This window comes from Haemorhous mexicanus, chromosome 3, assembly GCF_027477595.1.
Source record: "Haemorhous mexicanus isolate bHaeMex1 chromosome 3, bHaeMex1.pri, whole genome shotgun sequence".
Taxonomy (NCBI): Eukaryota; Metazoa; Chordata; class Aves; order Passeriformes; family Fringillidae; genus Haemorhous; species Haemorhous mexicanus.
The window spans coordinates 114,516,296-114,528,643 of record NC_082343.1 but is presented as its reverse complement, the minus strand read 5'-3'; the positions used below and the strand labels follow the sequence as shown (position 1 = coordinate 114,528,643).

Sequence of the window (12,348 nt, the reverse complement as noted above, 5' to 3'; positions counted from 1 at the left end):
TATAGGGCAAGGCTTTTCATTGCTGGGGCTTGTTATACACAGATTTCATAGAATCATTGAATTATGGAATGGTTTTGGTTGGAAGGAACTTTAAAGACCGTCTCATCCCACCCCCCTGTGATTGACAGAGACACCTCCCATGAGACCAGGTTGCTCTGAGCCCTGTTCAACCCAGCCTTGAACCAGGAGAATGCTACTCCTCTTTGTTTGGTTGTTTTTTAAGTGGATTGACTTTCTTTTAAACTTCTTTTTTCCCTTGTTCTTTTCAGGCTGGATGCCCAAAGTAGTCTTCACACACTTGAAATCATCAGCTAATGCCAGTGACACACGATTGGTGCTCCAGGAACCTGTTGATTGGCAACCTGGTGATGAAATCCTGGTGGGAATTTCAGGCCTTGGAGATGCACAGCAGCAGGAGGAAGTGGCTGTTATCCAGTCTGTGAACAGCACAGAGCTGCACCTTAGAGCACCACTGAGGTATCCTTCCAGGAGATTTTTATAGCAGAGAGCTAAACAAGGAGAAAATTTGATCAAAGTCAGGATTTGCTGTTCCCTGTGGGACATAATAACTATATAAATCCCTTTAATAAAGGTGGCCAGCGATATTTCACTTCCTCACTACCCCTAAAGGTAGTGGACATTCAATCCTGAATGTTTAAATTCTGTGTTTAAATTCTGTATCATCCCCTTGGAACTCAGAAAACCTTTGAAGCAGAAAACACTGATGGCAAGTAAAGTCCAGTGGTGTCAGTATAGGAATGACAAAGAAATTTCCTGCATATTCAATTCCTTGAGAAAATGCGTATTTTTCACAAGAAATGTATGACTTGTATCAAAAAAAAAAAAAAAATCCTCTCTTCTTGACTCATTATCTTAAGTAATACATTCAAAGTGAATTTTTTTGCTATGGAAATTTGCTTTTATATTTCCAATGAGTGTTAATTTCACTGCCCTACACTTTTTTCATCTATTGTGCATGGAGATCTTGGACAGACTGAAAACTGCACTTCTTACATCATCTATCTGGAGGCAACCTAACTCCAATGCCCAGGAAGATAAAGCATATTATTTTCAGAAATAATTTGGGCTTGAGGGAAAAAGTCCTGATGGTTTTCACCCAAACCTGTTTTGGGAAGAGAATTCAAAGGCTGAAATATATTGTTGTAAATCTCATAGAATCATAGAACATCCTAAATTAGAAGAGACCCCCAAGAATCATTGAATCCAGTTCTTGACCCAGCATAAGGAAATTCCAAAATCTCCACCATGTGCCTGGAAGTGCAATCCAAATGGTTTTTTGAGCTCTGGCAGCCTTGGGGCTGTAATCACTTCCCTGAGGGGCCTGTTCCAGTGCTCAACCACCCTCTGGATGAAAAGCCTTTTCCTAATAACACAACACAGTATATATTACATACATAATCTAAGGAAGGTTTGCGAGCTTGTGAAACAAAAAGATGAAAGCAAACATCAGACAAGGAAAAGCCTATCTAGCACTGATTGTGCCACTCTCCCTACTGAGAAAAGGACTGAATCCAGCTCAGAATTTGGGAGGTTATGGTCATAAGCATAAACAACAAGTAATCATAAACATAATTCTCTTCATCTGGCAGGTGCAGATAATATTTTTTGTCTTTTGTTAGGTACCCCCACAGTGTTGGAGAGAGATGGGGCAATGGCCAAGGTCTGCCTTCCAGTGCTGTGGTGGCACTGATCAGCAGAAGGGTGGTTGTTCAAGGAAATGTCACACTGGAGAGGATGTCCCACCTCAGGCAGTGTGCAAATGCAGGTGAGGAGGTCTTTTCTCAAAGAAATGTACTGGGGAGGAAAACTGCTCCATTAAAATCCCATTGTGGCAGCCTCACTGTGTATTAGAACTCTTTCTTCCTAGGATAACTTTGAGATAATTCCAATGCCAGGAAAGAGAGTTTGTCTTTCCAAACATTGTTTGACATTGAAGTGTGAAGTCTTGGGAGTTGAACTGCACTTCATTGTAATATCTCAGATGTATTATTTTCACATTGTTGTTTCAAGCCATCTTGGGAAAGACCCTTTAGTTTTGCCTGAGCCTAAGGGTGTAGAAAAAAAAAGTATCTTCTGAAAGCATGTTTCAGTGTACATAATATATTAAATTTTTAATTGTGTTTACTATTTAGTCACTTTAAGAAGGAGGAAAAACAAAACAGCCCAATGCTGTTTGTACTCTTTAGTGTAAAATATTGAGATGTTGTTTAATGTTTAGGGTTGCCAAGGAAAAAATAACAGGTGATGCATAAAGTATCACTGGTGAAAAACTGTTAAATATCTCAGTTCTCCTTTGGTTTTACCTGTATGAAATGCTGTGGAGTTTGACAGGTGGATTCCTGATTTACACCATCTATTCAAGAAGCCGAATCAGACACAGTGATTATAATGTGAGGAGAGTTAGGTTATCTGGCAACCCAGGTGTAAGGTTTCCTTTAAAAAAAGGTGCCTTGGGCTTTCAGACTGTGACACAAGACTTCATTTAATATCCAGCAGCCAGCTGCTTATATTACTCATGGATTTATGGTCCATTTTGTGTGGAACTCATAAATATAGGCTCTGAAACGTACTAACTGTTTGAGGTTTTTATTTGAGTTAAAGGATAGGAGGATTTCTCAGAGGAGTCACCAGAGGAGGAGTGAGCAGTGTTTTTTGTGGGTAATTTACTTTCTTTTAAAGAAAAATGAGCATTATTGGGCTTCAGCAGGCAGAGCTGGAATTTGAGATCTCCTCTGCTCTTCCACTGAACAAGCCCAAGTAACACATTCATAGTCTGAATCTCATAGCAAAATATCTCACACCCATGGAAGGGTCTTTCAGGAATTGTACCCAGCCCTATAATTTAATTTTTTGTCATATGGTGGAATCCAGGAATGGTTGGGTTGGAAGGGAAGTTAAAGATCTTCTCATTCCACCCTCCTGTCAAGGGCAGGGACATTTTCCACTATCCCAGGTTGTTCCAAGCTCTGGCCTTGGGCACTTCCAGGAATCCAGAGGTAGCCACAGCTTCTCTGGGCAATCTGTGCCAGAGTCTCATCACCTTCACAACAAAGAATTTCTCCCTAATCTTTATTCTTGTATTGAAACTGTGGGCAGCAACAGTTCCCCATCCATCTGTAGGGAGAGTCAGGAGAACAGAGTTTAAAAAAATAAACCAGAATGCCTCATTTCAATTTAGTTCTGTACATCCATGCCCAATCTCCTTTTCAAGAACCTCATCTAAGAGAAATCAGTGTCAAATCCCTCTTCCTCACACATACAATTATCTAAAATTAACTCCAAGGAGGTGTCCAAGACATAAAACTACAGCTTCCTGCTTGTTTTGATATATTTCCCTCCATAATGTCCAGAATTCTGGGGAAAGAGCCATGCCTATTTTGAGGAACAGCAAAAATGTTTGGCTGTGTTGCCTTGGGCCCATGTTTCAGATCCCTGCTGGAGTTGGAGTCTCACTGGGGGATGGTCTCTCCCTGCACATCTCACCCCACAGGGAGGGTGCACTCACAGCTCTCCCTAAGTTGTGTCCTAGGTCACTCTGGGTGTTTGTACAAGAGAAGTGAGAGGCAGCTGGGCTCTCGGGACCTGGGAGCTGTGGTGGTTGTGGAGGCCTTCCAGGGCCAGGAGAGACGGCTCCAGCTGCAGGGGATCCAATTCCGCCGCATGGGCCAAAGATTCCAGCACCACTGCAGTGCCCTGACTGTCACTGGCAACACCTGGATGGCAGGTGAGCTCCCTGCGCTGGAGATACACACCTTCTCCTGCCCAAAGCTGGGGCAGGCACCCTCAAATCCTGCTTGGCTCTTGAGTCAGTTGGCAAATTGAATTGTTAAATGTGAAAAAAAAATCCCTTCACCTCTAGTCTAAGCCCAAATGACAGAGTGGTTTCACCTGCTTCACTTCCTTTGTATCTTGGTTTCTTCCTAAAATTTTTTTTTTTTTTTTTTTATGCTTCACTGCTCTTTTGGTGGAGAAGAGAGTAGCTCTGGAAATGAATGCACCAAGACATTATGAGGGAGCTCAAAAATGCACCAAGACACTATGAGGGAACCCAAGACACTATGAGGGAGCCCCTTCAATGAGCCAGCACAATGACTCAGGGTTGGCTAGTTTCAGGGGCCAACATTTAATTTTAGTGCCCAGAGGTTAAGGAACATAAGTTCTTTTGACTTTGTCACTGTTAAGTGCCAAATCCATCTCTGTGGAAGTGGCAGTGAGGGCTCTGAAGACTGGTGGTGGTAGGGGCAAGTTAGGTGGGCTCAAAGAATGTTTTAAGGGTGCTGAATGGATTTTTCCTTCCTAAGGTACATTTGTACCTCTCACAGAATCATAAAATGGTTTGGTTTGGTTTGGTTTGGTTTGGTTTGGTTTGGTTTGGTTTGGTTTGGTTTGGTTTGGTTTGGTTTGGTTTAGTTTGGAAGGGACCTTTGCCATCTCCATCACTGACTGAGGGTCCGGGCTCCCTGCTGGCAGAAGGCAGCCTTGGCCAGGATCTGGATGATGGGAAGGTCACCATGCCTGGCTAGAGAAGGGGTGTAAAATACCTGCCCTCAATCTGCAGAGTGATTTGTGCTCACACCACTCACTTCCCTCCAGACTCTTACATCCGTGGTTGTTGTGTTCTGGACTCCTTTGGCCAAGGCCTCCATCTGAGAGGGATCTCCAACCTCAGCGTGGACAGCAATGTCTTCTACAACATTTCAGGCCATGGGCTCCTCCTGGGTAAGTGAAGCAGGCAAATATCCACACTACATACAACAGCAGCTTGAGCTGGTTCCCATTTGCACGAAAATGCTTTGGGAGGAAAGAATGGCAGATCCTTAACTGTACTCTGAGAACTTTAATCACATCTTCTGCAATTTGTGGTGCCAGTGAATTTGGAATAAAGCTCCCACAATTCCACACACAACTCCTAGCAGCTACTTGCTTTTGGCCAGCTCTCTTTCTTCAGGTCAGTCTTCACTTGGTTGGGATCAATTATTTTTCAGTGAAAAAATAGTAGATTTTTTTTTTTAGAGAATTTATTCATCTGTCTTTGGAAAAGTGTCATTATGCTATTTTTAAGACCACAACTCAGTGAAGCATTTAAGAGAATATTACCTTTAACTTCAGTCATTTGATGTCGAAGATAATGGAATGAAAGCATATGTTAAAAGTTAACCAGAGGATTTAGCACTTAAATAAATTGGAGCTTGGAGCAACAAAAATGTTAAACAACAGAATATTTCTCCTAACTAACCATCAGGAAACTGACTTCAAGCATCTTCTGCTGGGATCTCATGTTTCCTGAATACCTAAAGATATAGCTCGATTTTTGTTTTCCGTAAGAGATGGGATAAAAATGACCAATTATGAGTCAGAGGGAAAAAAAAAAAAGCCTTCAGTTCTGATCCTGCAGTTCCCCACACACAGCAAGTTTCTGTGCTGGGTGCTGTGTATAAACTTAATGAGGAGTGATATATCATGATTTAAACAGGGAAGATTATAACCCAATGTGGTTATGCACACCCTGCAGATGAAGAGAGCTGGCTTGCAGAGATGCAAGGACTTGCCCAAGCTGATGTGCAGAGCCCTTGCAGCCATGGGGAAGCAAGCAGGACCTCCAAGCCTCTGGCATCCCTTGGCTCATTTGTGTTGGGATCTGTGTCTGAGTTAAAGGACTCTGAGCCGAGCTGAAGTTTCAGCCAGAATACATCTCATCCTCAAGATGCTTTTAATGGCTTCACTGTCAGCAGATCCAGAGGGTCTGTTGGATTAATTTATATATAATTTTGTTGCCCATGAAGGAATATTTATTACAGCTGGCTCTTTGCAGCTCTGGAATTGGATTCTCTCAGTGATTTCACCTAAAATCCCTATTTTCAGAGAGTTTGTAAGACCATCACAAAATGTCAGTCTGGGCTTAAAATCATTGGCACACAAGGTCTGAGCTTGAAAGCCAAAACCTCAAAATCCTGTATGGCTGTCAAAAGGACTTCTTTAGGGTCTTGTTCATGCTCTGGTAGCAGCATTGTTTGTAGTACACAGAGACTGGAAAAAATTGAGAAAGCTGATTCCCTCAAAATACTGAGGGAAGATTAAAAGTATTTGTTGCTATCCCAAAAACCAAAAGGCACAGGTTTTCTTGTGAACTGGCTTATATTTGGGGTGGTAATGATTTGGGGAGGGACCTGTATTATGAATAGAACTTGAGCTATTTGAAGGCAATGACTTCTGCTGGATAAACAAAACTGGATGGATGTGATTTGCTCCTAATGCAGGCCAGAGAGAATGGCCTGTGCATAGACTTCACACAGGATTCCACTTTGTATTCTTCTTCCAAAAGGGCAGCAGTGCTGATCATAGAATTATGGAGTCATTAAGGTTGGAAAAGACCTTCAAGGTCTTCCTGGTTCTGGAAGTTCAGCCATTAAACTGACCCTGCCAAGCCCACCACTAAACCATGTCCCCAAGTGCCATATCTCCATGGCTGCAAGCACTCCCAGGGATGGTGACTCCACCACTTCCCTGGGCAGCCTGTTCCAACGCCTGACCACCCTTTAGGGGAACCTAAACCTCCCCCAGAGCAACTTAAGGCTATTTCCCCTTATCCTATCCGTGTGTCCTTATTTGGACTTGACTTGTCTGGGACTACTCACTACTTACCATTGGATGTCCCATTTTTTTACAATGCAGTTTAAAAAACTATTTATTTTGTTTTCTTCTTCCAATTTCTATACTGTAACTAGATCTGGGGCACCCCAAGAGGTCTGTGTTGTCCGATCAATTGCTTGATTGATTTTTCCCTTTCTCTTCTCCTACTCTATTGCTTAGGGGGGCAACACCCCAGTTTTGTGCAGAGGTGCACCAGGTGTTTTTCAGCCTGTTTAGAAATTTTCTTACATGTAAGTTGGGCAGTGAATGGAGACAGGAGATAAAGAAGGCTTTGAATTCTAGTACTGCCAGGAGCATGCCTGTGCGTGCATAGGTGAGCCTCTTTCCCACTCTGAACCACTCTGAGTCTCTTTTCTCAACTGTAAATCTGCTTTATAATACATCTTTTATTTATTTTTACCATAAACTTGCAGTCCAGAATATATGACTTGTGATATAGTCACAAATAATACCTCGTACAGGGAAATAGATGTGAATATGACACCTGGACTTGTGTATATTGAAATGAGAATCATGATAATAGAGGGTTTCCAGCTATATGTACATTTATGTTTATTTTTCTTTTTTCTTCCTCTTATTTTTTACTTTTTTTTTTTCCTTTTTTTTCTCCTATCTTTTTCTTTTAAAGGTGAAGGACTGGAAGAGGAGAACAAAATCAGTAACAACATAGTGATTGGCCTTTCTGTAACTGATGGTTTATCCAATATTGAGTCACTGTCACCAGCAGGGATCTACATCAGGGCTCCTGCCAGCCACATCAGGGTAAGAAGTTCTGGTATAAGACATAACATTTCCTTTCTAATCAAAGGTATCAGAAAGACACAGAGCTTCATTTATCTGGGAGATCACATACACAATATTTGTTTCTTGGCTGAGCTGTCAGAACCTGTGCTTGTGATGGGATATTGAAACAAGTGCATATTACAAAATAAATTATGTTCCTGGGTAAATTTATTACTGAGAATTTTGCTGTGGTTGAGTGGAATGGAATATTACAGTGAGAGAATTCATCCTGAGGTACTTTAAAATGTTGTTTTGTTTTACAATGCTCACAGATTCAGAAAACTTGGAAAAAGTTTAGTCTCAGCTTCTCTAGAATTTCTGCCATTATTAAAAAAAACCCCTCAATTGTACTGGACTGACTGCAAAAACACTAAAATTCAGCAGCATCAATTACACCCCTGTCTGGATTTAAAATCACGTTGACCATACAGCTGAAGATTTGCATTCCAGGATGAGAAAGAAGATATGTTCCCTGTCCTATGAAAATGACATTGATTTTGAAAGAAATGAAGCTCCTCTGTTCTAAATGGTTTTAACCACCAGGTTTTTAAAGAGCTAAGAGCTTAATAGCCACATATCAAAAAGCTGAGCTCAGAAAAAAATACTTTTATTCACTAATTCTCGGATGCTTTCTCTTAGTTCATACTCTTTTTTAGTCTTATATTTCAGAATAAAGAGTCACTTTTATGTGTTTCATGGAAAAATATTATTTTCATCCACTTCAAACCACTTTTCATTCCCAACTATTTAAAGAAATTACATTGAAACTGACCTTTCTTACCACACTTTCAGTAGTGAAAAATGCATATTTTCATTTAAAAAATAATCCTAACTTGTTCTATTGTTAACCCCCAGTAACCAAACCAATTACTGTTTGTGAAGACCTAATCACCCCTGGGGTTTCTGCTCCATGAAGAAAGAATAACACCTAAATTTGAAGGTGAAAAAGAGACCAAAACATTTCCTGTGTTTTTATGAAGACAGGAGCACTGAGGAAGGAGGAGAGAACTTTTCTGCAATTCCCTCAAGGCCATATTTATCATTTTTAAGGCCATCAAATATGGTTTTAAAATACAACAACCAGGCAGAATCATGAGAATTTCAGCTCCACTAAGCACAGAGTTTTGTACTGTCATGCACTGACTTACCCTGGAGCTGTTCACTCCATTGCCAGTGGCTCAGCTTTTGAAAAGGTTTGCTGCAATTACCTCCACTGGTTCCTGGGAACTGCCTGTGCTGGGTTTTCAGCACATTTATTTATCCAACTCTGCTCACGTGAATTTGCAGATATAAAGCTGCAGCTGTGGCTGGGTACCCCAATATCAGGGGGTTCTTTCTGCTCTCCAGAGATGTGCTGCTCCAGGCAGGGTAACAGATGGCCCTCAGATGGTTGCTGATGACCTTCGTCATCCTGAGGAGTGGAATATTTGAGGAATTGCAGCAGCAAAAGGAAAACTCGAAGAAGTTGCCCAGCTTAAAATTGTTCTTAACTGTGCTTACTGTATGACAGACCAAGCAGTGCTCAGGAAGGCAGCAAAGCACAGGGATATTAACAGAAAAAGTCACATTTCTCCCTGGTAAAAGAGCTGGTGACTTTTTCCTAGTGGAATAATAATCACTACATTCCGGGGGTTCTGGAGCAGCACCAGCATGATGATGCTGTAGTCTTAGCACCTTTTCTCTCATGAAAATTCTCAGATCAAATGACTCAAGCTTTTTAGGTATTTATAATCTTAGTTCATTGGGGAAATTTGAAGAATGTAATGGGAAAGAATCATCTTCCACCTGCCTAGTTCTCAGGCCAGAACATGCAATAGAAACTTTCCCAGTTTAAAAAATAATTTTAGGTGTTTATCTGTCTTTTTATTTATTGGTTTTGTGTTTTTTTTTATTTTATTTTCAGATTTCCATCTTTTGATTACTGGTTTTAACTTATTGGCTGCTCTCTTTAAAGCAGGGACTACAGAGAGTTCTAGGTGTAACATCTTCTGTGCATGATGGGTTAAGCCTTTCTACAGTGAGACCTGCAGTAATGTTTTCATAACTAGTCAATTTACTTGGGAGCTTAAATTTGCATTGGTGGCTGAAGAGCTTAAATTTCCTTGAAATTCAGTGGTGGCCTAAACGGTGTGGAAATTGGGACAGAGCAGTCACTCAAACCTGAGCCTAGAAAGACATTTGGAGACCCAATTCCCACTGGTTTCCATTTGACTTCAGCTTTTAAGTGCACTGGTGAATCAGGCTGTTAGACTAAATTTTATACTCAGACAGTATGAGGGCAAACTGATTATTACAAGGTTAGTAGAATTTTTTTTAAACACAGTGTGTAAGCCCAGGTTATCACTTTTTAGAGTCATGGAAAATCTCTTTAACAGGCTGGTTTATTGCCTTTTAAATGCTGTCAGCACAAGGAACTGAAGATGCTCCTCTGTGATGTTGGCTTTTTTCTCACTGAAACATCCACCCTATCTCCTTAGTTTTCTTTTTGTGTGCAGGAAAAATAATTTTAAAAAGTAAGTTTTTATCTTTTTATGTTGCCTCTCTTGGGCCTGGTGAGTTTTGGCCTTTTTGCTGTTCCAACTCACAAACATTCAATGCCCTGAAACGCCAGAGCCAGCATGCAGTGCTCATGCATAACAACATATGGACTGGGTTTAAGACATCCAGCAAGAACCTCCCTCTCTTTTCTTGCCTTGGTGTTGAGGACTGGGAAACAGCTCAGATGAATGAATGGGGTGGAGCTGAGCTGGTATCTCCATGTCAGAGGAGTGACTGATTGTCACACTGTTGGTAAATGCATTTGTTTCCTCGTGTCAGCCCATCCAGCCATTCTCCACAGCACCAAAGAGGTGAGGCTGCATCTGTTTGGCACTGTTTTCCCACTGTTCCATCCCTGCTGAGATCTTTTCCAAACCCTTTCCAGGAAGAGGACCCGCACCAAAGCAGGCACATTGTGAGTGCTACTCACATCCTGCCCAGCTCTGAAACTGCAGGAGTGGTGCTGGGAACGCTGTCCAGAGCTTTAATGTCATCTTTAAGGTCAACAGTTTGAGTCCCAGCTATCTAAAAGAAATTCATGAAATATTTACACCAGCAGAGTTGTAACAGTTAAGAGACACTTAAACCGTCAGCCACTTGATTTTACTGACTTGCAGTGCATACCTCCAGGTTTTTGGCATGCTCAGGGAGGTAATTTCTCTCTGGAATTTTGGTTGCATGGACATTCGTAATATACTGACTTCCACAAAGAATTGATTTCCACACAAAATTCCCTGCTTGCCTAAAACCCCTGCCCTCCAGCCACGAGCTGGCTGAATAAATATGCAGGGTTTTTTTTTTTTCCTTTTCCTTATGAATCATCTGTAGAACGCACGATTGGAGTCGCAAGTAAAATATCCTGGAAATGATGTGACTGGACTGCAGAAGTGTTTTGTTAAAGAAAAAGGGTCTGTGGCTGCACTTTCAGAAAAAGCAGCAGTTTTACCAGGGGATAGAGAAAGCAGAGCTCTGGGTCTCGGTACTTTATTCCTTGACAGATGTCAGGGATCAGGACTGCAGGGAGCACACTTGGATGGGACAGAAGAAAGTAATTGGTATATGGAGGGTTTCACCTCGAGGTCACCAGGCTCAGCTTTGATTTGGACCATCAGGGACCAAAAAGTCATTAGTATTTTAACAGCGTCCAGTGACCTATGAATGGGAGTGGTGGTGTCAGACCTGATCTTAGAGAACAAGCCCTCCTTAGAGCTGCAAGAAAGGCCATCTTAGACCCCCCTTAGAGAGGCACATACCTCTAGAGAGCAATTAATTTTGTCTAAGGACAGACCAAAAGCATTGCCTTCTGCACATGCCCATGTCTTTTTTTTTTTTTTCCTAAAAAGGGACCTAAAATCTACCAGCCTGGACTTCAAATTTTCACACACCTAAGGCAGGTGAGAGGGATCATGCACAGGTGCCCACATGAAGACATTGCTATATGGACACAAACCAAACCCAGCTAGGCTTGGCTGCTCTCCAAATAAGGCTGGCAAGAGCAGTTTTTTTGTCCTAGAGTAGAAAACTTCAGAACACACCAAACACAACTCCTATAACCTACTTGATGCAGATTCTGTAAGTACCAAACTCCTAGTTTTAAGGCCAGTCAGACCTTATGTCCTCTTATTTTTATAGTTGTATCATTTGCCACACAAATAATGTAACTCAAATGCAGAATTTAGAATGCAATTTCTTTAAGAGATATTAAATGACAATAACTTACAGCACATCTTCCTATAAGTGTTCACTTACCTTTTAAAAAATGATCCAAACCACATAATTTACCATAGGTGTAAGGAAGTTTAATTGCTCGGTCACTGACATATCCTGAAGATGTTCTTTGCTTTCTCTTGACATTTTGGAGTCTCACTTTTTCCATGCAAATATTTCCTTTATTTCCTTATCCCATGTTTGCTTTGGGAGATAAAAGAAATATCGAGAATGAGAAGGAAATCAATACACTTGATTAGTTTGTGACTTACCTTTGGGATTAATTTCTGATTTCCTTTTTCTTCCTGACATTTTCATATATAGAAAGGAGTTTATAGACATAAGTTTTCAACACATTTTTTTTTCTTACCTACTTGAAGATTTGTGACAACAGCATTTTCTGCTATTTATCTCTATTGCTTGGTCAATCCTCCTTGTCTGGTTTAAAATGAAGTATTTTTACGACTGGCTCAAGGTCAAAGTGAAACCAGAACAAGACAGGGGACACAGAAATGAGGTTCAAGTCTCCATCAGCCAGTTTACCAGAACTTGAATAGACCACAGCTGGGATTTTAATTTGTGTGTTTCTTAAATTGATTTTAATTTCCAGAAATCTGTGCTAATATTATTTTCATAGTCACGTGTTCC

General features: G+C 41.0%; 1 protein-coding gene across 1 annotated transcript in view; it reads left to right on the top strand.

Moving 5' to 3' along the window:
• PKHD1 (PKHD1 ciliary IPT domain containing fibrocystin/polyductin) overlaps positions 1-12,348 on the top strand; it is a 235,897-nt gene that overhangs the window by 103,378 nt on the left and 120,171 nt on the right. Inside the window, exons 37-41 of the mRNA XM_059843088.1 lie at positions 270-477; positions 1,641-1,786; positions 3,551-3,745; positions 4,615-4,740; positions 7,301-7,434. Of these exons, the coding sequence (XP_059699071.1) occupies positions 270-477; positions 1,641-1,786; positions 3,551-3,745; positions 4,615-4,740; positions 7,301-7,434 (809 nt within the window). The remainder of the gene's footprint in view (positions 1-269; positions 478-1,640; positions 1,787-3,550; positions 3,746-4,614; positions 4,741-7,300; positions 7,435-12,348) is intronic.